The 27,787-nt window shown below is 42.4% G+C and overlaps 4 protein-coding genes across 8 annotated transcripts; 2 read left to right on the top strand and 2 right to left on the bottom strand.

The window, feature by feature from the left end:
- Positions 1–777: 777 nt before the first annotated feature.
- LOC131664347 (solute carrier family 41 member 1-like) lies at positions 778–6,121 on the top strand. 3 transcript variants are annotated; one of them, XM_058935365.1, is made up of 7 exons: positions 778–1,019; positions 2,301–2,731; positions 2,799–3,270; positions 3,347–3,494; positions 3,556–3,717; positions 3,850–3,985; positions 4,065–6,121. In XM_058935365.1, the coding sequence occupies exons 2-7, from the start codon at positions 2,336–2,338 to the stop codon at positions 4,248–4,250; spliced, it is 1,500 nt and encodes a 499-aa protein (XP_058791348.1). In that variant the 5' UTR covers positions 778–1,019; positions 2,301–2,335; the 3' UTR covers positions 4,251–6,121. The 3 variants fall into 3 exon arrangements, with proteins under 3 accessions (XP_058791348.1, XP_058791346.1, XP_058791347.1); XM_058935363.1 differs by having other exon boundaries at positions 3,556–3,761; positions 3,837–3,985; XM_058935364.1 differs by lacking the exon at positions 778–1,019 and adding an exon at positions 1,914–2,066 and having other exon boundaries at positions 3,556–3,761; positions 3,837–3,985.
- A 2,763-nt stretch (positions 6,122–8,884) lies between these two features.
- LOC131664346 (solute carrier family 41 member 1-like) lies at positions 8,885–19,319 on the top strand. Its single transcript, XM_058935362.1, has 6 exons — positions 8,885–9,136; positions 13,932–14,385; positions 14,456–14,635; positions 15,620–16,059; positions 16,129–16,349; positions 16,420–19,319. Exons 1-6 carry the CDS (start codon positions 9,033–9,035, stop codon positions 16,761–16,763), a joined length of 1,743 nt encoding a protein of 580 aa, XP_058791345.1. The 5' UTR covers positions 8,885–9,032; the 3' UTR covers positions 16,764–19,319.
- Positions 19,320–19,597: 278 nt separating this feature from the next.
- LOC131664345 (RNA exonuclease 1 homolog) lies at positions 19,598–25,042 on the bottom strand. 3 transcript variants are annotated; one of them, XM_058935359.1, is made up of 10 exons: positions 24,904–25,042; positions 24,514–24,779; positions 22,293–24,220; positions 21,884–22,214; positions 21,662–21,804; positions 21,125–21,589; positions 20,755–21,052; positions 20,505–20,670; positions 20,178–20,437; positions 19,598–20,106 (listed from the first exon to the last, which is right to left on the bottom strand). In XM_058935359.1, the coding sequence occupies exons 2-10, from the start codon at positions 24,617–24,619 to the stop codon at positions 20,021–20,023; spliced, it is 3,783 nt and encodes a 1,260-aa protein (XP_058791342.1). In that variant the 5' UTR covers positions 24,620–24,779; positions 24,904–25,042; the 3' UTR covers positions 19,598–20,020. The 3 variants fall into 3 exon arrangements, with proteins under 3 accessions (XP_058791342.1, XP_058791343.1, XP_058791341.1); XM_058935360.1 differs by having other exon boundaries at positions 24,514–24,743; XM_058935358.1 differs by lacking the exon at positions 24,904–25,042 and having other exon boundaries at positions 24,514–24,888.
- A 724-nt stretch (positions 25,043–25,766) lies between these two features.
- Positions 25,767–27,233, bottom strand: LOC131664271 (ubiquinone biosynthesis O-methyltransferase, mitochondrial). The gene is made up of 4 exons (XM_058935237.1): positions 27,036–27,233; positions 26,357–26,840; positions 26,103–26,283; positions 25,767–26,043 (listed from the first exon to the last, which is right to left on the bottom strand). The coding sequence occupies exons 1-4, from the start codon at positions 27,095–27,097 to the stop codon at positions 25,910–25,912; spliced, it is 861 nt and encodes a 286-aa protein (XP_058791220.1). The 5' UTR covers positions 27,098–27,233; the 3' UTR covers positions 25,767–25,909.
- Between the last annotated feature and the right edge of the window lie 554 nt (positions 27,234–27,787).

The following is a 27,787-nucleotide window of genomic DNA, read 5'->3' as shown; positions in this document are numbered from 1 at the left end:
ATTGCATGTTTCCTCGATATACTGCTGATAAGGTCATGTCTATTTATCAGGTCAATCATTAGACTTTTATAACACGCTACTGTCCACCGGTGAAACTGCCAGAATCATGTAATTTTATAATTCTTATCTGTGCGTTACATGAATCATTCGTGAAAAAAAGCTTCCGATAGCTTTTAATAATGTGCTAACAAGATTCGTTTATAATTGTGTACTACTTCTTTGATCAAATTACTTTGCTATAAATGGCAAGTTGCCCGCGCATATCTCGAGGATGTTTATCTTTGAGCGCGAAGGCAATAATCTATTACTTCGCATATATATGTACATTTATCAGATTTCGAAGCAAATCAAACGACGAAGTTAACGTATGAACGAAAAAAACATCTAATACAACATAGCACTTTGTCGAAATACTATACGATTATAGGAATTTATAAAACGACGAGCGATTAACTTACAAATAAATTTTTCTATTTGGAGTATTAGAAAAAAACGCTGATTTGTACAACAAATACTACGATATTGTAATTATAATTAAACCAGAACTTATGGCATGTTTTTTACTATCCGCATTATCAAATTATATTGACTCAGCTGAAAATGAGCTGAGTAAGTGCTTTAATTAGTTGACCGGAACTTAACATTTATCCAATGAATACCTTCCCGAAATCGAGTGCACACGTCTCTCAGTTCACTGCAAGATTACACACACAGTTAAGGTACGCGCGCGCGCTGCCGGTTATTGTGTACATACATGTAATCGTCACGTGTGCCACGTTCACTTCGCGCGCGTACCTCCTCAGTCGCGTTTTTTATCCAAAGAGGCGCGGCGCGCCGCTTCATAACCTCGTATACGACTTCAAGTGTAAATATATCGCTACAAGACGTCTGCTACCGCAAAGTGTTTAAGTCACATCATCTTTTCTTCTCTTTTGGTTTTTGTATGGCTGCCGCTCCATTATACTGTGTCGGTCCGCTGACGGTTCCTCGCTGCCGTCAGACGGACATGCCGGATCGAGGTGAGCTTTATGGAACCTGTCGTCTGGTTGTTGTTATTTGAACTTGTAGGTTCTGTTTGCAGACTTGTTACTAGCTGTATAATCGATTTGATTACTATTAACTACAATTCAGCTTGCTTGCTTTATAACTAATTATATTTTTCTTCTATAACTTCAAGAGGATTCATTTTTTTTAAGCTGATAGACAGTGTTTAAGAGAATCGTATATATAAGACATAACCTCTTGAAGGAAAAGTCAGCTATGCAATTTTATTTATGAAACTTGCGTTTTCATGTATGCTCAGTATACATCATTCGCTTTTGTTATCGATTAATCTATAAATTTATAAGGAACCTATGTATATACGAGAGATAAGCATATTTTGTCATTATTCATTCATGTGACACGTTATCGTGATACATCATTACAACGCTCGATTAATTTCTTTTCTTTGTGTGTGTTACCCACTCAGTATAGTTATCTCGGAATACTCGTCTAAACAAAAATATTATCTGAGAATAGCAGCTTTTTTTATGTGAAACAAAGAAGAAACGCCAGTTTATTTTATTTTTATCATGTCCTAATTGAATTTTCGATAAGAACTTTTGTTATTATCGGTTAGTTAGACTGTCGTTGAAATATAACCAACGTTGAATTTTCAAAGTTGTTTATTTAAATTTTTGATGGAAAAAGTATGCGTAAGCAGTTTGAAAAGCAACTGGTTGTATACAAAAAAGAAAAAATATATGCCAACGCGTTACGCATTTGCCGCAAGGTCATGTTTATTTTGCAATACGTGAATACAACTACAGTTTCCGTTCATGAAACCTATCTTTGTTTAAGTTTTATTATTTTTTTTAATTTTTAGTTTTAGTTACAATGAGTAACAATGCTTCCTTTTATTAATTTGAGTACCTTGTGAAGGAGTTGAAAAACAATTTTTTATCATTTGTACAAAATGAAACAAAAATACAAAATATTATAAAAATTACATACAGAAATGGTAATATTTTTAGATCCAGCTAAACTTGATCAAAAATGAAAAGCGAGCAATTAAGCTTTTAAAGGTAGGAAATTGCTTTTGTTGGCAGATCGCATTTAGAACCAAGTTCTATATATAAATGTAGATCTTGTGTCTGGTGGCTGAATGTTATTCTCTCTCTCAAACTAAACCAAGTTAACTAAAAAATTTATCTAAAATAGAATTGCCATTTAAATCCTTACTATTAGTTTGTCATCAAATGTTTTATTTTTCTGATTAATGTTATCAACAATTATTAATATACAATATCTTTTTACAGATTACAGTGTTGACTATAAGTAATCTGGCCATAGAATGCACAATGCAGAATTTAAAACTAAGGATAAGGAGGATAATACTAGACTACGTCAAAGAAAATTCAAAAGAGAGAAATTTTCTAAATCTGAAAGGAATATGGTGGGCTCTGGTAGTGGAGAACCACTTGGTCAAGACTTGGCAGATGTTAGGATGGAGTTACTGGAACTCAATACAGATGATGATGATGACATGGGTGATGAAAGCGATACAAAATGTTTGATACTATCACCAAAACCTGGTGTATCTATCAAAAGGGGCGATAATTTTTTAAATGATTTGAATGATGAAGCAGATGATGAAAATGTTTGGTCCATTACTATCCAAATGTTTATTCCATTTTTACTGGCAGGATTTGGGATGGTAGCTGCCAGTTTACTTCTTGATGTAGTTCAGGTATTACTGCATGTAAAGATCTTTTTAATTGAATTGAAGAATAAACACTGTATTTTGTTATTTTCAGCATTGGCCAGTATATCAAGAAGTCTCTGAAGTTTATATTCTAGTTCCTGCTTTGTTAGGTTTAAAAGGTAATTTAGAGATGACTTTAGCTTCTCGTTTATCTACTCAAGCCAATCTTGGACATATGGATACCAAGAAGCAACAGTGGTCATTAGTTGTTGGAAATTTAGCTTTAATTCAGTGTCAAGCAATGGTAGTTGGAATGCTTGCTTCTTTAGCAGCTGTTGTACTGGGATGGATACCTGAAGCCCATTTTGATATTCATCATGGATTACTTCTTTGTGCCAGTTCATTAATGACAGCATCTGTTGCCAGTTTCGTTCTTGGCCTTGTTATGGTTGCTGTGATTCTTTTCTCACGACGTTTGAATATTAACCCTGATAACGTTGCGACGCCAATAGCTGCCTCTTTAGGAGATTTAACAACTTTAGCCTTGCTTTCTTGGATAGCATCACTTTTATACAATTCCATAAGTAATTTTTTTATATTTATCTAAAAATAATGTTAGAAAGGGTTATGTAAAATGTATACCGTTTGAAATATTCATAGGTACCGCTTCGTGGATCGCACCAACTGTGATAGTCTTTTGTATACTAGCTACTCCTATTTGGGGATATGTAGCAGCAAAAAATCCTTTTACTAAGGAAGTTTTGGACCATGGCTGGACTCCTGTGATATCTGCCATGCTTATAAGCAGGTAATTTATTTTAATTTTCGCCTAAAACATATGTTTCATCGATCCATTGAATTTTTTCCAGTGCTGGAGGATTGATTTTAGACTACACAATATCAAATTACAAGGGTATTGCCGTTTTTCAACTTGTAATCAATGGAGTTGGTGGCAATCTTGTGGCCGTTCAAGCCAGCCGAATCTCCACGTCACTGCATAAGCAACAAAATAGAAGCAATGTTCCAGAAGTGCCTGTTGTATGCATTAGTCCTATGCATGCATTTTTTGTAACGGGCACGTAACATAAAATAAGTTATTAATATTTTATGAGTACAACCTGAGTAACTTTTTTGTTTAATTGAATTGTAGAAGGCCACGCAAGAACTGCCAGAGTACTTTTAATGATGGTCGTTCCTGGTCATTTAATTTTTAGTTATACTATTAGTTATTTACAAGCTGGACATACTTCTTTTACACCAATTTTCATGACTGTTTATTTGACTGCTGCACTTTTACAAGTAAGTAGAATTTTCACTGAAAAAATGAAGCAAGCATTAATTTTTCATCAGAATTGTTAAATTATATTTTGAATTCTAGGTCATTTTATTACTCTACATTGCTCAACTGATGGTGGTTTGGATGTGGAACAGAGGTATCGATCCCGACAGTTCTGCTATCCCATATCTAACCGCTGCAGGTGATTTAATAGGAACTGCTCTGCTGGGCATAGCGTTCCACCTACTCAATGCTATTGGCGACGGCGATTCAGACGTCGGTGATTAGAAGTATCAAAAGTCCGATGTACTTGTTTTTAACGTTTAAAAAAAAGAATGTATTATTATTTTGTCAATTAAGTCTCGCGGCACAATAAACGTATATATACAATTACAAAAGAGGCATGATTGTCAAGTGGAAATGACACTGTAAGGAACGAGGAAATCATGATATTAATTTTGTGTCAATATTATTATTATTATTATATTTTTTTGTGAAATACATATAACGTAAAGAGCTTCTTTTTTAAGTAAAGTTTAAATAACTAACGTGTACATTTTACACTGTAAATAGTTGTTTATCTATTTCGTATGCATAAGTATTACATTGTTATACCATGAGAAATCGTCTCTCGAATCAGAAAATACATAATTTGTTACAGAATAAAAAAAAATGGACAAAAGATCTATCAGTCTGAGAGAGCTTCATTCCCCCATTGTAACTGCTGCACCTCAACGATTCGCTAAAAATAGTTGTGGTTGAATTCGAATTCACCGTCGTGTATTACGTCTGTGATATGACGCGCAACGGTCTTTTTTTTATCTCGTCAGTTGAGCTCAATTATCGCACGCATACACGCATACGTACACGACAATATTAGTTTAACTGTTTAATGGAGAAGTGATTGCTGCTCGCCTCATGTGTTCTAAAGTAATTTATCTTTTCTTACGACAGTCGCGCTTTGCTATAAGTCTCGTGACCAAAATAATAATAGACTTGGCTGCATGTAACTGAAACGCGAGCGTCAAATTTTTATTTTCTTTCACACCTTTACAAAAAAGTACTTGTTAATTATTCACGATAACGCAGCAAATTCATTCAACTATCTGCTTTGATACGATTATTTGCGGAAGTGGATAATTTTTTGCGTCCCTATTTGACAATCTGATGATTTACGTCCAACTAGAGCGTGTAGCATCGCTTTTGTGTGGCTTTGTTGACGAACGATAATATTGAGATGGCGTAAATAGACGTGAAGAGGGGCAGTCTTATCGGAGCTTTTTCGCATTTGCATCTATCGAGCATTAACGACAAGACAGTGAATTAATTTAGGGCGAACAATACGTTGTCATTTTTGTCAACGCAGTTAGCGGCTGTTAAAAAGTGGCTGAGCCATTGCAAGGGAAACGCTTCGCGCTGATCGCGCCAATCGCTGGGGCAAAAATCAAGGATCTCTGAAAATCCGAGCCGTGTGACGCTTGACTTGGGCTAAGCGATTACCCCCCTTCGCGCGCGTTTGGCATAATGATTGTCGCGATTCTGTCTACGTGCGGTGGCACGCACGTGGAGCGAGCGACAGCTCTGAAAGCCCGTACACCTCTCAGGCACGTACCAGCGTACCGTATGGGCAGAAATTGGCGTGCGTGTGTGTGCGAGAGCGCCGAAGTGGACGATGATGATACGAGGCTTCAGCTTAATCAAATAGTTGGATCTACCAGTGCCAACTATCCCTCCGCTCGCAACGGACAAACTTTTATTGGCTAATCCTTGCTCCACTAACGGCCGCTCGCGGATAGTTTGCAGGGATCTCGCCGGTGGCCAGCTTTTCTTCGGCGATGCCTTGAGCAGCTCGCGACGATGACAGCTCTCCAGTGGCGATTGGTCAACGCTCAGATTCGTCCGCTTTGGCGGCGACAGTGCGATTGCTCTTCGAACTGACGAAAGTGGTTGCACGCGCGCGCGCGCGCCAGTGCAGTCGACTCACAAGATGACGATCAAAAGAACGATTTTCGACAACGAACCGCCTCCACTGCTTTGCCTCGAGCGCTGAAAGCAGATCGCCGTAACGGAGTCGCGCGCACGGTGAGATGCAGTGCTGACGACAGTTCCGAAAACTCCGTGACAAGCTGCTTGGTCCACCGACGAAAAGCGATATCGCGATTACCGTGAGTATATGTACATCGAACTCTTGGATTAGTTCCACCCCTTTACCCCCTGTCTGTGCGACGTTCCTTCTCTCGACGTCCTCACACCACAAGTGATGCAAGTCGTTTGGTGCTCGAAACTTCGCTCAATTTTATTAGATGATTGCTATTTCTCGCGCACACTTGATGTATCATGCGTTTGATTGTTTCGTTGTCGAATTGCCGAATCACAGTTTCGCTTGGCCGCCCGATACTCGTCTTCCCGTCGCTACGAACGCTCGCTAGCCGTCGGTGATTTTCATCAATAAATCAATAGTCGAGCAGTGCATCATCCGTCCTTGATCGAAGAATTAACGCAGGAGTCGCACGACAGAATTGTCCCTTCAACGCTTGCTGGCCGCAGAGCTCGCTCGCAGGTAATAATCCGACAGAAGAAAGCGTGTGCAGTGCTTCGCCAAAGCCAAGGCAGAGGCGATGTGTGCGCTGCGCCGACGGAATAAATAGGGCGGAAACAGCCGCGCGGACCACACTCCAGCGCTTTTCGCACGTGTACGCCTCGGACTTTGCATGTAGGGCTGTGCTCGGGAAGCACGAAAACGGAATCGCGCCATAAATGCGGCACGTCGACGGGCGCGCAGTCGATCGCGGATCGCGGCGCGCAATAAAGCCGTCTCGCGTCGGCGCGATTTACGATCGACTTGTCGGCTTTCCTAGCGGCGCGATTTTCGCGAAACTGGAACGTCAGGGGCGAGCAGGAGGGAGCCCCGCTCCGCGTCAAGTGCAAGCCGCGCGCCGGAAATTGAGTTAGCGCGCTGGCGGCACAAAACACGTGGAAAAGTGGAAATAAAGTGGGGCGCGCACGTACGTATGTCAATTGGCGGCTGCGACCACGCGAGTTCGAGCGGCCTTGCCAAGGCCAGCGCTGCGCGTGTGCGTGATCCGGCGACACGGCGGCAGCCGCGTGCGATTTCATTCTTCTCTCTTTGGCTGCGCGTCGCGCTCGACGCTGCTGCGCTGGTTGAATCGTGAGCTCCCCCTCCCCCCTCCGAACTCCTGGCGAAGCAGCGAGATTCGAGCCTGACTGCGCGATGTACACGCGGTGCGAGCGTTTTCCGGTGCCCTTGTCAATTCTCCTGGCTACTCGGTCTATACGATCGACAAACCACTGAGAAAAGTAGAGAATCTGCCGCGAGCGATCTCGCGCTCGTCGTCTGCGTCCCTGAGCCAATGTCAATTGGATCAGCGAGAACTATCTCGTGGCTTTGTGGGCGATTCTCAAACATGTGTAATTCTGCCTAGAGGCGACGCAGACGCCGAAATACTATACTCTGCCGATGGCAGTCTGCGGTTGGAATTTACGTCGCGAATCCAAAGCGAAGAGGTGGTTTCGGCGCAGGCAAAAACCTCAGCCAATGGATGTGTGTGAGAAACAGTAGCAACTGGATAATGCCTCATTAAACGTGGCACACCGCAACGCGGGAGAGAGAGAGAGAGAGAGAGAGAGAGAGAGAGAGAGAGAGAGAGAGAGAGAGAGAGAGAGAGCAATTTGTATTCTGGTAACTTCTGGACTAGGTCACATCCATGGAGGCCCACTTTTCTGATTACCCGTCGCGCGGCCGTTATAAACGTTTGCATTTCTCACTCGCGCTGGCAGCCAGCTCCGATTGCCATCTAAGTGCGTCCAACGTGATGATATGCCGAGCTTCCTATCCCGCTCCGCGCCTGAGTGTCTGTCATTATTGCGTCCGATGCGTATGGCTTGATCTCGTTGAGCTGCCAATTGCTCCGCGAAAAAGATTCTGCCGTTTCTTTGTCTCGACGTCTGCCCTGCAGACCAGCGTCGTTCTGTGCTGCGAGGCGAGTCTTGACGCCCAGCTATTTTTGCGAACCTTGCCATGGGAAAGAGCGCGACGTAATTTGATTTACGTAACGCAAACCGAGCACACAGTCATAGCGAATTCGATCGGCGGGACAATCGAAGAAGACTGTCGTTTGAATGTCCGAGGGTGCGTTTCGAGCCCCGAATCGAATAAAACAGTGTTCCAGTCGATCGCGACGCGTTTATTTACGTTTTGAATCATCGCCAAGAGCAAGCTCTGCGCCGTCGTGAACGTGTACCGCGATAATCACATTTCATCCATCGACATTCGCACGAGGGCGTCGATCTCCACTCGCGACGTTGGGCCACGCGAAACGAACACTGCGGAATTTCTCGACCACAACAGACGTAGTACCGAACGCACTTCCGCCACGACGGTCGTTCGGCTAACTGTCGAACGACTTAATTGCACGGTTTCCAATTAGCAGTAATTGCGCTTTATTGACCTGGCCGGCGACGTATGCACAACTTTGCCGTGACGACAGCCGATAAGAAGACCGATCGATCGCGTACGCGTGGCTGTGGGCCACTGCACGCGCGAAAGCTCGGGAAGAGTGTCGCTCGTTCGCGGGGTTGGGAGCGCTCTGCCTCTCGAGCTGGCCGATCGTTCGACGCTGGCCGAGAAGCCGCGGGGCGATCGATGGAAGCGCACGCCCGCGACCGGCACGCGCGACTTTTCGAGGGAGATCGATCGTCGGCGCATCTCGAGGGCGGCGCGCAGACCGCGAGCAGCACCGAAGCGCGCGGCTCCGCGAGCTTGCAGCATAGGTCGTGAACCCTGCGGTCGACGGCGCGCGGCAGCACGTGGCTCGGCGAGCTGGCGCGCGGGATCGATAAAAACGCGCACGCAGCCGCCGGCGCGCGTACGGCGAGGAGGCTATAAAAGCGGCGTCGGCGCCGGCGGCCAGCTCAGTCGCCATGTAAGCGCGTCGCTCGGGCGGATCGTCGGGCCAGCTCACGGCCCCGTGCGCCCGCCAGCCCACCTCGACTGGCAGCTTACGATGAGCTGCGCTCCGCCGTCGACCGTCGCCACCGTCCGCTCTCGCAATGCTCTCGACGCGAGTCCAGCTGTGCCAAGGCGGCGACAGGCGGAATTCGGTTGATGTTGTCATTGCCATGCCGGCCGATGCTGCCGCCGCTGCAGCCTGCAGGTACACACGTTGCGTCCTGGCCCACAGATTCGCGACGCGATTGCCGGCGGTATTTTTACAATTGAAGGCTTGGCGCGCCGAGCTGCCGATGTTGTCGTTTGAGATGACATTTTGCATCTTTATTTAGTCGCGTCGCCTCCTCCGGCGCTTGTGCCAGCGCTGTCTTCTCTTTGGCTGTAGTGCGACCGACGCTCGGTCGTTCGTATCGGGAGGTGCGGTTTACTTTTTACTTCCCAAACGAGAGGCTTCTCTCGCGAGATGTCAATTTTTCAAAACTTTCAAAACTTCGACGTTATCTGCAGATACTCCAATTAATTGTGTGCTTTTCGTTGCAATAGCTTTTGTTTAGAACGTATAAAAGAATCTGTGACATCGTTGTTGCGACAAAAAATAATAATAGAACAAGTAAGGCCGATTGAAAACTTTCACAATATCTCCTTTCCCATTTCAAAGTACATTTTGTGCGGTAAGCAAACTGTCTAATTAAGCTGTGAAAATTGAGTTTGAAACTGATTACGACGCCAGTTTCAAAACTGTTAATATTGGTTTTAAAGTGTAACTCAGCTACATCCTCACGACAAATTGTGGTTAAAAAGAGCCGAGACTTCGGCAGTATGCAAAGTAGAATAAATAAGTTCTCGGAAAAAAATAACTTGGACGAAGTGGCCATGCACACGGAAGTTCAACACTGTATGTGGCTCTCTGTATAGATATACGAAGCGCGAGCAATCAATCGACCTTGACTCCGGAGCAACCGAAATCTCTCTATACGTCATGCGACTCCGGAGCAACCGAAATCTCTCTACGTCATGCGACTCGCATCGATTTCTTCTATACGCTATCGAATACGACTTTATAAAGCTCAAGGCAAAGGGAGACGCGAGATGAGCCGCAACGGCGTAACGAGATCGCACGGGCGCGTTAACAGGTTTCATCGGGCGCGTCGACTCGTTGAGCCACGCTTATTCCATCGGGATGTCCCTCGAATCGACCTCTGCGCCCGCGACACCAGTCCTGCGTCCACGTGCGATCGAGCGAGAAGCGAACGTAACTCTACCGGCGCCGCCCGAATTCGATCGCCGCACGCGCACGCTTGCAATTAACTCGTCGAGAGCGAGACGCGCAGTTGATCACCTGCGCGGCTTTACGCAACTAGTCGCGTGTCACGCTGCTACACCCACCAGCCGCGACTTCGTTCGCCCATTGGCGGCCGTCACCGTCGCCCGACGGGGTTCCCGTGTTCGCGCTGACTATGAAATTCTTGAAAATTTTTTTCCGCCAGAGCGCAAGCCGGTAAACATTCGTTCCGCGTGCTCGCGACCAGTCGGCTAGATCACTCTCTCTCGCGTTCGGTCGTTCGTTCGCGCAGCCCGTTGAGAAGGTGGCGACGAGCACTTTCCAAAGCGTCGCTACCTCTCGGCGTCAATCATTGTGCCGCGCAAATCGCGGACTGTCGTATGCGCGACGTCTTTGAATAAAAAATGTGCTCTACGTGACCGCTACAGTTGAAATGATTACGATGACACCTCGTCATCGTAATCACTTCAGCTAGACGGTTAAATTTAGTTGTCAAGAAGAATCGCTCGATACGCCTATTATACACCAAAGCGACTATAATAAATTTGCATGCATCATTCGTTAGTCGCTGTTTTATTTTTAATAATGTCAGATGCAGTCGCGCGCAATAATAACGAGTAATAACAGAACGGTCGCCAAGTTGTTAAATGGCAATTAGCTCGCATTTACATAATCATCAGTCTTGAGAATTACGAGCAGACATGCAATAGACGTATGCAACTTGAGCGATAAAAACTATCAAGAACGTAGTATGACTTTTTTTCCGATTCCCAAGGATTGACGTCAAATAGTTGCCCGCAAATCTGATTTGTTTCATAGATCCGCGATGTTTCAGCGAATCGTGGTAGTGCAATGATGCGCCGCGATAACCACATACCCCGATAACTGATATTGGCGATAATTCGTCATTGTTTCGCAACAACATGATGCTTGTTCAATCAGTGTTTACCTACGCATGGACTAATTCACTCGTAGCACAACGGATATATCGCCATGTGTCCGCAAGTATCTTGCATTTTTAGCGTCATTTTCGTGTCGTCAGCTTCATCCCCGTCATTGTCATTGTCATTGTCATTCCGAAGGATGCGATGGAAGGCCACTCGCGGACTCGTCAATGTTCTTCTCGAAGAACGTTTCGAGTCCTTTCGCGGCCGAGGGCAAGTGCAAGTGTCCATCGCTCGTTCGTCATCCTCGCGCTAAGTGTCGCGCGGCCAAAAAGAGAATGACGACGAGGCAAAAAATAATCGTAGATTCAAGCGGGAAATCGACGAAAGGTCAAGGCTTCTGGGCGAGAGGCTATCACCGCCGCGAGCCTCCGCCATTGGTGGAAGAGAGACGTCGAGCCTTTCCCGCGAGCTCTCGAATAATGGATACGAGAGCTGCAGCCCTCCCAGGTAACGACTCCCTGCGACGCCGCCTGTTGTGCGAAACGCTTCTTATGTATATTCCCGACGCTGCGCGCCCTCCCACCTGGGAGTACGGAATCGCATGGGGACAGTCTGACACGAGAGTAAGTACCTCGCGCACGCGCGACGCGTCTCTCGTAAAAAAAGGCGAAGGTGAAACGGCGCATCGCGTGTACACGAGCCACTTTGCTTGTGGTTGTCGATGCGCGGTTCTGTGTCGTCTGCCGAGGGCGCAACATCGCCCCTTCAACGAGCGAGGAAGTCGAGTACACGCAACACGGGAGTATAAGTAGGCAAACGCTCACTGCACGAAACGGCAACAACACACTATGCATACTCTGCCTACTGTATTACTAGCGAGAGGGAATATCGCTATCTCGTCGAATGCACCCTCCACGGATCCTTCGAGTCGCTCGTTTGCATTTTTACAACGTTTTATCGACCGACGCGTACCGCCTATCTCTGCCGACGTGCCCTCGCGGGATGTACTATATACCATTCTTTGCATTGTACTTTTAACAAGGAAATCATACGTATTGTTCCGTAGTTCGAAACGGCTGCTGGCAGAAACATTCGGTAACCCGCTACAAGGTGATTTCCTTACTATTCGAGGTGGCAATCAATAGCGCGGTATGCAGGCGTAGATAAAGTTACAGATAAACGCATTTTCTCGCTGAAGAATTCTCGGACGATGCAAGCCGTCGATAATTCCAACTCGCCCAATGAGAAAGACGCGACAAGCGGGAATCGAGGCTACCAATTAAACGACAAACAATCCAAGCTTTCTTTCTTTTTTTCCTTTGGATTTTCTTCACTTTTTGTAACGCGAGATTAATTGTTCTTTGTGCGTGCGCGGCAAATTTTTCCGCGGGAGTATATTCGTCGTATCAATATCAATATTTATATGTGGAACCGCGTCGCGATGAAATCAATATTATCGAGGATACACATATCAGATTCGAGGCGAATATTCCAGCCGCGTGCGACTTTATCATTTTCTCTAATCGAGATAAGAAATTTCGCTAAGTTCGTGTCGCTCGCGAGCGGAATCGATGAATATGAGGTCGAAATCTCGATATCGCTCGCGATGGAGCGCCACGCGCTTGTGTGGTTTGCATTTTATCTAAGCAGCATCAAATCCGTTTGCGCAAGTGTACTCGCGGTGGGGCTAGCGACGACAAGCGATACTAAAAATAACAAATAACAGTCGCGTTCCGAGAGACTTGTGCGCAGCATCGTGCAGCAATGAGAACGCGCGTCGAGGCGAGCGCTGCCGATCGGCGCGCCCGTCAACGGGACGAGCCTCGGCTCGAGCGGCGGCGGCGGCAGCAGCAACGCAGCCGCTTGGAAAGCAGTCTAAAGCGGACGACGCAGCGGCTCCGCTTGAGCCGATCCCCGAGTCCGCGTCTCGTCCAGGCCGCGGCGCGATGGACTGCTGGGCGCTTTTCGCGAGGGGTCCGCGGTCGGCGGCAGCTCATTGCGCAACGAAGCCCGCAGGCGCGTTATCTTTCGCGAGCTCGTGCCTGCGCGTGTACACGAGTGCGGCGCGACGGAGAAGAGCCGAGTTGATAACGGGCCGAGCGCCGTGACGGACTCTCAGTCGTAAGATGATAGAGGACCAGCCGCCACCTTGCCAGCCGTCGCCTGCCGCATCGACGCCCGTATCAATCAGCGACAAGTATACGTCACGCCCTTTCTACCCCCGTTCTTTTCCATCTCTCCTCGAGGCTGCCCTTCGCCGACGCGACGTACACTCGACATTGATCGCGCACGTGCGCGACGACGTAGTCGGCTGTGTGTGTGTGTGTGTGTGTGTGTGCTTTGAGTGCTGGCCGTCGTATTGCCGATTCGCCCTCGACGATTTGCGCGTGAACATCTGTCGTACGGCGCGCGACGAAGGTGCCGGAAGAAGACTCGGGCTCACCTCGGTTGGATCGATATGTCGCAAGGACAGATTGGAATAATAATTTTTTAAAAATAAATTGCACGGCTTATCTGCCGAGATATGGGAGCGCCGTCGGACCCGTAGCGCTTTTGTACTTTCAAGCGTCTCACCTCGGAGTACGCGATTGGCCACGACAAGTGCGATTCCAAGCACTCGGTCGGATGTGGCGAACGGGTCAACGGATCGTCTTTGTTTTTTCCCTCGATTCAGTGACGGCGACAAGCAGTGCCGAAATTTGGACGCGTCCGCCAGCGGAACTCCGAACTCGCTCATGAAAAGAGAGCATCCGCGGAAATAGACCAACCGAAGTGCATTGACGAGACGGCATCTGCGCATCCGACTGACGCAAGGAAAACCATTGTTACAGTGAGCAATGTAAGGAGGCCCTGCTGCACGAGCAGCAGCATCAGCAGTCGATCGGCATGGCGATGTCGTCACAGCACCCGCAGATCGCGTGGATGACGCCGACGGGCGGCAGGTCGCGAACCTGCAGCGAGTCGAACGTCGCCGCGCAGATAGCCATGGCGAACGCCGCCCTCCTGGCCGGCTGCCCGAGCTGCTCGGGCAGCGCCGCGGCCCTGCACCACGCGCCCCAGCAGCTCAAGGGCAGCCACGATCTCGCCATCGAGGACTCGGCCAGCCTGCTGGAGGAGGGCGGCGTCGCCCGGCTGCCCGACCTCGTCGCCGAGAGCAAAAAGATCTACGACGAGGCGCAGCAACCGCACGAGTCCTACCTGGCTGTCACGCTGCAGGTCTCCATTCCGTTCCTCATCGCCGGCCTCGGCATGGTCGGCGCCGGCCTCGTCCTCGACTTGGTGCAGGTCTGTACTCGGCGACGTGCCGCCTCGCTTCGCGCCGAGACTTCATCCGCCGCTCTGTTCTCCTCGGCAGTACTGGGTCGTGTTCGAGAAGGTGAACGAACTGATGATACTGGTACCGGCTCTCCTAGGTTTAAAGGGTAATTTAGAAATGACGCTGGCCTCAAGACTGTCCACGCAGGCGAATCTCGGTCACATGGACACGCCCAAGCAGCAGTGGTACATGATAGTCGGAAACTTAGTTTTAATACAAGTGAGTGTAATGCGCATTTGCACGTCCGACGACAATCGTCATGCCGTTTGCACGTTCGCTCGAGCCGTTCGAACGCCGACGAGAAGACGGACGAGGAGGCCTCCCCGCTCGTCGGCGCGACGACGCAAGGAACGTGCCACCTCGCGCGATAGTCGCAGCGCCAAATCGTCGCCGTCCCGTCGCCAGCGCGCGTTTGCTCTCGCGCGGCGCCGCTGCCGCCTCTCGCCCTGCAAGCTTTCCTCGTGGTCGCGCGCCGAGCTCGCCACTCGCTGATGTGTCCACGGCGGCGAGAGACTCTCGTCGGTTTCGCGCGTCGCTCGACTCGCAACGAGCATATCCTGCCGATGTCGCCGAGCACGCGGAAATTTCCCACGGCTACCGCGAAACTATTGGAACGCGTGCGTGCGCGACAACGAGCTCAGCCTTCGCGTATTTGCTATACGTGTATACCGACGTTGTTTGATCGCCGCGGGCTTATTGACGGCGACAGTCGGCTCGGCACTTGTTGATACAACTCGCGACACGTGCGCGAGGGGGACCTCAGGCCCGATAAAACGACAAATACAATTGCGGAAGAGTACGCGCCGTTTTTACGTCGCATTCGAGATGATTTTCTAAACTGGAAAGTTCACCTTTATCTCCGACGCATTATCGCGCGAAACAATTAACAACTCACGTTGCGAGTCGCTGTTTGCCGTTCCAATTTTTCCGCGCTTACCTCTCGCGAGCGAGCGGATTCACAGCCGATTGAATACGCCGTTGAGAAACGAATTGCGCGCGGTTGCCATCTCGAGCAGCCGACGCGCCTCGAACGTGGGTCGACTTGTCACGAGCGTCGGCCAAGTCGGATATGATTGCACTTGATAAGGCTTGAGCGCTGGCACGTCGCTGCACGACACTCGATTTCAGCGGGAACGATGCACGGCGAAAGATAGCTGAGCGCGGAAAGGCTAAGGAAGAACTAAAAAATCCACGGGCTTTCAGTGCCAAGCGATCGTGGTGGGCTTCCTGGGCTCCGTCGTTGCGATGGTGATGGGGGCGATACGCAACGAGGCCGTCTCGCTGGACCACGCGTACCTGCTGTGCGCGAGCAGCCTGGTCACGGCCTCGCTCGCGTCCTTCGTGCTGGGCCTCATCACCGCGGGCGTCATAGTGTTCTCGCGGCACTGTCACATCAACCCGGACAACGTGGCGACCCCCATAGCCGCCAGCCTCGGCGACATCACCTCGCTCGCGTTGCTCGCCTGGATCTCGACGATCCTCTACGAGTCCATCGACAAGCAGGACTGGCTGGCGCCCTTGATCATCGCCTCCTACGTGCTCGTCACTCCGCTCTGGGTCTGGATCGCCAAGAAGAACAAATACACCAACGACGTGCTCTACACCGGCTGGACTCCGGTCATCGTGGCCATGCTCATAAGCAGGTAGGTGGCGCCGTTACTCGTTGCCGCTGCCCCCGGTGCTAGCAGTTGCTTTGATCGAACGAAACGCAGCTGCGGCGGAATGATCCTGGAGTTCATGGTGTCGCGCTTCGAGAACCTGACAGTCTTCCAGCCGGTGATCAACGGCGTGGGCGGCAACCTCGTGGCCGTGCAGGCGAGCAGAATCTCGACGGCGCTGCACAAGCAAGCCGACCTCGGCACACTCCTCATACCGCCGGGTCACACCCACCCCGTCATCTTCATCACTCCCATCGCCAACTTCTTTGGCAAAGGTAGGCTGCCTGGTGGCTGACGACGTCGCGAGCCGAGCCCGCGACTCTGTACGCTGTGTCTGTGCCGCAGGTACGCACGCGCGCACCACGCGGGTGCTGATGGCCATGGTCATCCCCGGCCACGTGATATTCATCTACCTGATCAACTACATGAAGGAGGGCGAGACGTCGATGAGCGCGCTCTTCGTCTTCGTCTACCTGTGCGCGGCGATGCTGCAGGTGGCGGCGTTGCTCTACATCGCCTACATCATGATCCACTGGATGTGGAAGCGCAAGATCGATCCGGACAACTCGGCCATACCCTACCTCACGGCCATGGGCGACCTGCTCGGCATCAGTCTTCTCGCCATCGCGTTCCAGTTCCTCTACCTCGTTGGCGATCAGGAGTTTGACGATCAACCGATCAAGCCTTAGCCTGTGTAGACGCGCTCCCTTCGCTCCTGTACATAATCTCGCGGCGTAGATCAGCGATCCTATATTCATGCCTACTCTTCGCCTCTTCGAGCAATTCGTTCTTTCGCCCGTTGCGCATGCTGTGCAGGGCTGGCCCGCGCCCGACGCGCCCTCGCCTCGCACGCTTCTTTTCCTTTAGCCGCGTCCGATGCCGAACTATTTTTATACGTACGTCGTTTTTCGCGCTGCGCCAGTCCGTAACAATGTATTCGAGGAGAGAAAGTGTTTCCGAATCCTTTTCGTTCGTTGCCATCGTCTAAAGCTCACTGGAATTGAAAGCTCCAATACTTAATTAATGCTAATCGCGTAATAACGTTTTTCTCGATAATTTTTTATAGACCAAGCCCAGGCCTGAGAATAATCACTCTGAAGAAGCGCTTTTTGCCCGCTTTACATCAGTCAATTTTCTCTTTAGGATCACATGCGTATTATATACAGAGCAACAATGTTGTGGCCTGAGAGATTAATAATTTAGCGTGACATCTAATGGTAATCGAATAGAACAAAACAAAATATTATTGTGAAAAAAGTATAGTTAGACGTGATTAATTGTTATTTTAAGACAAGTGAGAAACGGTACAAATACAACTAATCATTCTCGTTATGTTTTGTAATTAACTCGAACCTTATCAAAGATTTGCCCTTGTCAACAGCTTCAGATGATTTGTCTGTATTATAATTACGTTTCTGGCAAGAAAAGAGTAAATTAGTTTAATGTCAATTGATGTTGACCACGTGAAAAATTTCATTGTGAAAGTAGTTATGTAGTCATTCAATTAGTTATATCTAGTACATAGTTTTTAGTTGGATGTACAGTAACATAGATATGAACTTAGTTATTAAAAATAATTAAATTGTGACGCTCGTCTTAGTTATATCTATATTTCAATTTTCATTTCGGTTTTACGAGCTCAACCCTAAAATAATAATTATTACTCATTTTGCTTGCTATGGTTCTCGAAATTCATTTCTTTTTTTGTAGAAATAGGTATGGACCTCTTATATACTTAGTTACGCAACATCTAGCGGCTAAGCGTCTAAGGAATGCTGTTGGATTCTTATTGAGGAGTCCAATCCAACAGCACGGGACGAAACGTCTTTAATTTTTGAAAATATCATTTAGAATCTCACGAACCGCAGCGAGCAAAATAAGTGACAATTATTATTTTTAGGTTGAGTTCGTAAAACCGAATTGAAAATTGAAATATAGAAGTTAGTTATTGTTTTAGATTATGAGATTCGAGCAACTGATCTTGCATGTAAATATACAGATTATCTTAAACAAAGTCGTATTAAATCTTAAAAAAAAAAACAAGAAACAAAGTTGTAGTTCGATCCACGTGTGGAGAAAAAGAAAAAGAAAGAACGTATATTATCTTTATATCTAAGTAAAAAAATGTGTTGAGGATTATTAACTAAAAAATATTTTTTATGTTATTCCCGTGTCAGAAAAGCACAATTTTTTACTTGGGTGGTAAAGAGGTCTTCTCAATGTGATTTTGCAAGACCATTATTTATTTACGAAAAAGCAAATTGTCGATGTACTACTGGGAAAAAGCGCGAAAGTGAATGTGTGGCTGGTTATCAGTCCAACCTGTTGTTAACGAGCATATATATAACAAATCGTATAGAAACCAGAATTCTGCATTGCTACGAGAAGCTTATCAACGTCACATCACGATTCTCGTTTTCTCTCCTATTTGTACGATTAATTGTTAATATTTTGTATGTTTGTATATGAAGTGTTATTCGATATTTAGCATTAGCCACCAAAGTTTGTTATTTTGCTCTTTATTATTACTATTATTCTGGTTCATTTGTTAACCATTCGTGATTGTTGAAGAATGAAATTATAAAGAAACCGGAAAGATCCTTGAGAGTGATCCCGAAAAGCTTCACATTTCGTAACAACGATTCGTTGGTGCGGTTTCCAACCTCCTCAGATCAATGAATCAAACTACATTACTTTTTAACGTTACATGATAGATCACTATTTGTCACATTCAAAAATTATGTCATTATATCATGCATAGCAATCACACGAACATTTATATATTGAAATCAAATAGCTTTGCATTGAAAGTTGTACTTACAACTTAAGAACAACTTTTAATGCAAAGTTGTGAATAGTAAAGCTTTTTTATTTTCATTAATTTTTTTTTAGATCACTCTCAAGAATCTTTGCTGTTTATTTATAATTTTATACTTACGATGGAGAGTATTAAAACCAATTGTTGAAAAATGATATTACGAATTAGCCAAATTGAAGTTACAAGTTTGTTCAAATAACTTTTTGTTACAAAGCGTGTATGTTTGAACTTATCCCAGACAATAACTGACGTATCGTAATCCTTATAAAAAAAATAAAGTTTAATTAATGAATTGTTGAGAGATTTCACATATTTTGTAATGACTGGACTGAAATGGTTATGTGTCGAATCTCGTGTATATTTTTACAGATAATAATAAAAATCACAAAATACGTTTCTTCAGACATCACGTACTATCAACTTGATGTCAATGTCACGTTAACCTTTGCTCAAAATATTTGGATAGATGATGTTTGAATAATTAATTTTTTTTGTCTTGAAAATAACATTTATTTGTCCATGTTATATTTGCCGGAAAGTAATACTTATTTATAAATAAAAAGTTTTTCGTATTACTCGAAGTAAATCGAAAGTCATTAGTATTGTTTGTCGGTTATTTTGTGTGCGAAGATAAAGAGTAACCATTTATTTTTCAATGTTTTATTCAATATCAACTAGTTAATATGCTTTGCTCAACTAAAGCAATTTTTTTTTCAACATTTAAAAAAAGAATTATATTTTATAGTTATAGCCAATCTTCATTTCAAAATAATTTATACGTTAAAAAACACGTACATGTCATTATAATTCTGTTGACTAATCCCATACGAACGATTACATTATAATTAAATAACGACTATTTAGCATAAAAATAGGAAAAATGAAAGAAACTACATCGGACAAAGCAAAACTAATAACGTATGGGCAAATTTTTCTTTTCAATCTGACACTTACTTCATTACACAAAATTCGTTTGTAAAAAAAATGTATTCGAGTATCTTAAACAAACACTACGATAAGAAAAGTCTTCCGCGTATATTACAATATTTTACAAAGTAATATAATACATTTGGCAGTGCAATGGTTTGCAATGCCAGTTTATGAATAACGTTGATCTTAATAATAACTTCATTGAAGTTTTAATTCTTCCTTAATTTTCCAAAAAACTAATTCCATACAAGCAAGAGCATCCTCTTTACTGTCATGTCCGCCAACTGGAAATTATCATAAAATATAATTTAATTATTTCACAAACATTTAAAAAAAGTTAATTCACAAAACTTACGATCATTTTGAATAATTCGTCGAAGGTGTTCAGACACCAAGTTCTTCAAAGCTCTCTTGAAAGGAGGTCCATTTTTATGCGGGAACATAACACTGGTATCAACTACAGTATTATGAAGTAGTTTTAATGCCTTAAAATCACTTTCAAGACTGTGTCCAATAAGTATGGTTTTCGACGAAAACATTGATAGGAAAGTAGCTTGTACATCGAGCAACGTTGTTGTTACATTCTCCATATCCTTTTCGGATATGCCAGAAAATCTAAAATGGATTAATTATTATTAGTAAGTTAATTAAAGATATGTTATATACATTTATACAATCATACCTAGTATTATAATCAATAATTGGATGGGATGGTTTCACCAATGATTCGTAATTGACTTGAAGATTTTCATCAATCACAGTCACACGCGTTAATTCTAAACCCTGCGTTGTATAACACATCTCACAATCAAGAGCATAAACTCCATGTTCGTCCACTGAGATATTATCTGTAAAAGATAACAAGTAGATGAAATATAAATTAATCAATTAATAAGATTGATAAAAAGAATCAACAAAAAAACTTCGATTACCCTTATCGAACGTTTCGACATATCCTCTAAGATTTTCAACATCGACAAAGTCCCAAACATGAGTAGTTGCATCGCAACAACCATCCGAAGAACCATCTTGCTTACAACACATATACTTCGTTTCACCTCTGAATGTGAACTTTCGCGCGTAATGATAGATACAATTTTCCTTGCGCAAAGGAAAGCCATATTTATCTACATAATATGGTTTATGACAGCGACAGCAGAAACGTTCATTAGGCACTTTTGAAAGAGTGGACTGTCCCCTATTGTTTACTACGTATAACTTTGCTCGTCCCTGAAAAAGGAAAATATTTACTCGTTCAAACTTTTTAGTCTTATCTGCGATTTTATAAGAAGTTTAGCGTACTTTTGGTCCATCGGGATGTGGCCTTGGATAGCCATTGTCCTTCAATTCTTGCTCACTTAATATCCACTTTCTTAACATACAATACAATGCAGTCCCCTTGACCTCTACGCTAGAGGCTTTCTTCTGCTTAACGACACTCCATGAACCCTTGACTTTTCCTGCAAGCACAGCCTCATGGGAAATTAATCCACTATATGATGTTGTCGGATCGACAGTCTTCTGATCAACCTCTTTGCGAAGTCTGTGCACAGTAAGCATACACGAGTTTTTATAAACATTGACAGCTTTACACCTTTCGTAACATGCCAACTCTTCCTGCAAGGCTCTCTGAGCCGCATCCTCGTGACTGTCGTAGATCTGAATGCAAATATCTTGCATCGCATTTACGTAAAATTGACGCACGTTTAACGGGAACTTTTGCGTTCCTGAGATATTCAAGGGTTCTGGTCTGATGAGCTGAGGGATCTGAAAATAAATTTAAATTATATTTGATCATTTTGAAGGAGGTAAATGTGAACATGAGGTTTTTCTATTTACCACTTGGGGCACATGTGCGATCCGTGCTCCTTTCTTCGTCTGAGCGACGGTTTTCATTTCTATTTTGGCAGCCTGCTCCATTACTTTTTTCTTTTCTAGTGTTAATGACATGGCATAGGGTACTTGTGCTATTCTAATTCGACCTATTTAAGTGAAATTCAATATTAATAAATTATTTTTGGACTTGATTAAGCAAAATAAAATTATATAAAAATGTGTTACCGTTGCCGTTGACTTGATGGTCGGTTGAGCTACTCTGTGCAATTTTTTTCACGAAGCTACTCTCGGCAGCCTTTACACCAGTAGCTTTTTCAGCTTTTTCCATAGTTTTTTGAGCAGCAATTTCTTTCATTAGCCTCCACCTCTCGTACATACGTTGCTGTGGATTTATAGCTCGCTTTACAGGCTGATTTGGTCCAACTTGTTTGATTAGACTAGCAACAGCTGATGAATGAGCTACTCTCTTCTTGCTGACCTCTTCGAATTCTTCAAATTCCGGCTTTGGAGGCGCTTTGCTTGTGGTATCTTTAGGTACATCATCTTCTTCGTACTCCTGAAAAATCGTTAGATTTATTTGATGCAAAATAAAAACAATGCATTTCAGAATTGAAAAATAATAGAATATATTCACCTGGAATATTTTCCTACATTCCTCTTCAACGTCATAGTCTGAGTCAGTTTCCAAAAGTTGTTCGTCGTAAATCGGTGAAAACTCCTCATACTCCGGACTATCCAGTTTCTTTTCATAATCATATGGTTCTTCACTTTTAATTTGTTCATCACTGGAATGCTGTTCTGAATCTGCGGACGAAGCTCTATTAGATTTACTGGATTTATGACTAGAGTTAGATCCAGGCTCATCAATACTTTTATGTGAATGTTTAGTGCTAGATTTGTTCTTTGAATCCGATAGGCTCGACTTAATTTTATACTTGTCATCAGTTTTATATTTATTTCTATCTTTTGAATCCTTTGAGCTAGATCGTTCCTTTTCTAATTTTATTTCTTTTTTTATATTATGAGTACTTTCTTTGCTCTTCTTACTGTCTTTACTCTTATCCCTGTCTCTATCTTTTTCTCTCTCCTTGTCTCTGTCTTTTTCTCTCTCTTTTTCTTTCTCTTTGTCTCTGTCTTTTTCTCTTTCTCTATCTTTATCTTTGTCCCTGTCTTTCCCCCTACTGTCTTTAGATGACGATGAACGCTCTTTATCACTGCTTTTTGAAATTAGCTTATGTTTATCCCTTTCTTTAATTTTTTCTTTGTCTTTATCTTTTTTATCAGATTCTCTATCCTTGTCCTTACTTTTACTATCTTTGTGTTTAAAATCTTCATCTCTACTTTTACTATGCTTCGAACCTTCCTCTTTAATTTTGACATTTCTCCAATCATTTTCTTTGCTTCTATTCCCTTTTGAGTCATCTTTACCCTTAACATCTCTAGAACCATCCTTTTCTTTGTCCTTGTGTTTATTACGTTTGGAATCTTCTCTGCTGGAAGTTTTTTCTGGGGGCTTACTTTTTGATATATCTTTGCTACACCTTGAGAAATCTTTATGTTTTTCTGATTTTCCTCTATCATCATGGTCTGAATGTAGTTCTTCATCTAAATTATCAAATTGAGGCTCCCTATCTGAATGATTAGAACTTCTGTCATCTTCGTTATCGTCAATTTCATAATCCTCATTTGATTTACTAACCCCTCTATCATCAGATACTGTGTTTTGAAATGTATCTTTTGCCTTATCATCTTTGGTTGCATTTTCAACACTTTCATCATCAGAAAACTTTGGCTCTATTTCCATCAAGTCTTGAGAATCATCATCAATAGTGATACTTGAATTGGGGTTTGTATCACCAAAGATATCATTAAATACATCAATATCATCATCCAGAGGTTGCTTATCCTTTAAAGGGACTTTTGGTCTTCTAGGAACATATTCTTCTCTCCTCTTTTTCTGCTTTGGTCGATAAGAATCTTTCTCTTTTCTTCTTCTCCTTTTTTCTGCTCTTCTCTCTTCATATGTCTGCACAGATGGAGCATAAGTAATGGAAGTAGGTGTGTAACCAACTTTAGATTCTTTCTTGCTAACATTTCGAATGACATCCATCCATGGTAATTCCATATCCGGAGATTTCCTTTTTACAGCCCTGCTCTCTTTCGAGGGTTGATACGACGGAACTGGTATGTGTCTTCTCTGTAATTCCGATATTGGAGTTGGATTGTAGGTACATTTTGATGGTTTAGTCGTAGATGCCACTGGCAAATTCCCATGTTGAGCTACTATTGGATCATTAATAAGAATACTAGGTTTTGAAACAGGTGGAGCTCCAGTTATTACAGCAGGAACAAGTTTTGGTTTTAAGCCTTCTACTACTTTATTAACAATTTTTTCTGTATCTTTTAAAGTTTGTTCCGCCAACACTTTCTTTACTGCTTCTGATACGAGATGCTCGATTGCTGTTGGGGTTGTAGCTGTTACTGAGGTGGAGTTTGTATTTTGAGGTTTCTGTACCTCCTGGCTAACCTGTGCTGCAGTTGTTGTAGATGTGCCCACGGCATCTTTAAAACAATCACTCATTAATATGTGTAATCTTGCATTCAAACAAGATATAAATAAAATGAATAAAAATTACGCAACAAAATTTTCAATTATCAAATTACAGTTATAATTATAAGTTTGTGTTTAACAATTTCATTGGCAAGATGCATTTATTGTATAAAAAATAAAATAAAAGAACGTAGACAAATTAAAAGTGGAATGCAGTGAGAATTTTAGACATGTTAATATTAATGATTGTCTAGGAATGAAAAACTATTCTAAATAAGTAATTTAGGACAAAGCTTTAGACTACCTCGACTAGGTCGTGTGTGCCGGAAATGACAATAAGGCCTCTCGCAATAACCGTTCTCGTAAAACGGGCAATTGATGGCTTTAAAGTAACCGGTGGATGGAAGCATCACTAAATCATCGCATTCGTGGATTCTCGAAGCTCATCCCCGTCGGAGAGACACCCGCAGTTAAGTCCTTGTTTGGCGGATGCATCCGCGGTATTCATTGAATGCTCGTCATCTGATCGATTGTCTTATTTGACACGGAATACAATTAATTTTGCTATATCTACCGTAGTAAATAAGAAATATTAATTAATGAAGACGCACTATTATATACGGACGTATAACAATTCGCGCCTTCTCGATTATTATTTTGAGGTTACAACTAACCTCGGCTTCTTTGAACTTACCGTCATCTCATAAACAGTGCTAGGCAGAATCGAATAGCTCACTTCGAGATCGCTTCCTGGCTGAATTCAGGTTGACCACTTCGTATAGAGACTGTCCACATGTTACCACGTACAACATACCCCTATCTCATACCTCAAGGTTTACCCCGTCCATATTTTTCATGCGTACGCCATCTTTACAATTCTGTGGTCATGGGAGAGTTCAGTAACCAATGCGAAACTATCCCATAGATTCCACATTTAGATGCACTACTGGCATTGGTTACTGAGCTATCCCATGACTACAGAATTGTAAAGATGGCGTATGGATAGAAAATTTGGATGTCAGAGAGCTCGGGGTACGGATTAGAATAGCATGTGGGCAGTCCCTGATCTGAGATCCGTTCACTGCTTCATATTAAATGAATTAATTAAATAGTTCTAGATAATTTGAAATTGAAACATGAAAACTATATTTTGTTTTAGCAAATTAATGTAATTTAAAATAAACGGCTGAGTTTATAATTAAAATATACCATTTGTAGCAAAAAGTAATGGCTATATTTTATTTAGATTAGAGATCTGAAAATGATAAAATTAATAAATTATCAAATCCGCGCGTGTATGGCCGGGTGTTCTTTCATTTCATTTAAACTATATTTTCATTTAAACTATAATAAATACGATTGAAAAAAGAAAAATAAGTAAACTTAAATAAGTTTAAAATTCCTAATTACACATATATAATAGGTATATATTTTATTTATAACCATCAGGCTTATTTTTTTACTATACACTATATAACATGTATGTATAAATGTATAAATTTTTATTTTTATAAATTTGTAATATTTATAATTTTACAGAATTAAATTGATTCACTTTTGAAAAAGAATATATTCAGTACATCAATTTAAGGCATGAAAAAATTTGAAATAAACTTTTTAATACTAACTCATTAACATATAATAATATAATAATTTTAATACTATATAGTTTAGAATCACGATATTTACAAAATGAATAATTAATTTTCATTCTTTGTCTTCTCTTGTTTGACTGCATGAAGTGCATAATTAATTGCTGTTGAAGATGTCCATGACCATTTGTTTGTTGCTGGATTATAAAACATACCATGTACCAATAATGTTTTACAATCATCTAAAATTAATTTACATATTAAAATTATTGTTAATTTCATCAATTGAATAAATGCTTACATCTCTCTAAGAATCGTCGCGTATCTTCAGGGGTTATGAATTTGTTCCAATCATGAGTACCCATAGGCAGAAGTTTAAGAATATATTCTGCTCCAATGATTCCTCCTAGCCATGAAATAACATTTTTATTTAATGTTGTGATAAATATTGAACCATTTGGCTTCAATACTTCTGTACAACTCTGAATAATAATAATAACATTTTGTTAACTATATTATTATATCATTAAATAAATATAAGAAATAATACCATACTTTCAAAAATAATCTATGATCAATAACATGCTCCAAAATTTCAGATGCAACAACTACATCATATACTTCTTTTTTTTCCTGACAAAAATCTTCGATTGATGTGTTCATATAATTTAGATTTGAGGAAAGACTCTCATCTAGTGAGGCATGATTTTTTGCAATTGATATTAATTCCTTGGAAGCATCAAGGCCTGTAACTTGAGCTCCTATTCTTGCTAATGGTTCTGATAGAATACCACCTCCACAACCAACGTCTAATAGTTTTACACCTTCAAGTGGATGACTAGAGTTTGATTCTTTGAATCCAGTATTAGCTAGGCCATCTCGTACAAATTTAACTCTTAATGGATTCATTGTATGCAGAGCTTTCATTTCACCATGAAGATCCCACCAATTATTACTAAATTGCGAATGATGAGATACATCCTGAAAGTCTACTGTTGATTTGTCACTGTTTTGTTGTTGTTTACTATTTGTTGATGTGCTAATTGGTGAAAGACAAAATAAATAATACAAACTAAAATTTGTTTCAATTAAAATTTCACAGGAATAAATTTCGGATACAAAATATGTTGAATTCTACATGTTATACTTAAAAAAACAAGTCATTACTTCCGAAGTATTCATTTGTCATATGAGTAAGTATATATTTTAATAATTTGTCAAAATTATAACCTACCAGAATTTTAATAAAGTTTGCACTCCGAATTTAGAAAGATAATTTTTCGTCAAAACATTCATCTTGCACTAAAAAGTACTATTTCACTTTTCGCAAAAATTAGTCGTTTCAATTATAATAAGCTACCTATTACTACAAAAACTTTCATTCAAATTTGGACATGCTGTACGATTAAGCTATCCGACATCCACACTGCAACCCGCGGCTGATTGCTGAATTAACACTAATCGATAAATGAAAAACAGAGCTATATAAAGCATATATATGCAGTGTATTATTACTAATTAATACTCATTGTTTTCAGTTAGATTTTCTCTTCTATTATATGTAGAATTATCAATATTTTCAATGCTAAATTAATCACAATTTTTAAAAAATATCTAGATTTTGCAAGCTTTTGGGAATGAAACTAATTACAATTTATTGTGAAACTTTAGTCAACTTAGTGAACCGTTTTGAATGCAAGAATTTTATTTTATTGTACGCCATAATAATAAGGTAATATGAATTGAAGATTAGATATTAAAAATAAAATATAAAATTTATAATAAAACGAGACAGAGCTGATCAAGATAAAGATTATAAGAAAAAACACTAAAAGTCAACGAAATTATAAAGTATTAATTAAAATAAATATAGTGTATTAAACAAATAATTAATGAAATCGACCCAAATTTAAATTGTATGATTTTAAATTACCGCATACGCATTTAATTATCTATTTCTCTTAAATATTTTACTACTCATACTTA

This window comes from Phymastichus coffea, unplaced genomic scaffold (assembly GCF_024137745.1).
Source record: "Phymastichus coffea isolate CEN01 unplaced genomic scaffold, Cenicafe_Pcof_1.1 PCOF00043, whole genome shotgun sequence".
Lineage (NCBI taxonomy): Eukaryota > Metazoa > Arthropoda > Insecta > Hymenoptera > Eulophidae > Phymastichus > Phymastichus coffea.
The sequence above is the reverse complement of the archived record's forward strand: the minus strand, read 5'-3'. Positions and strand labels throughout refer to the sequence as shown.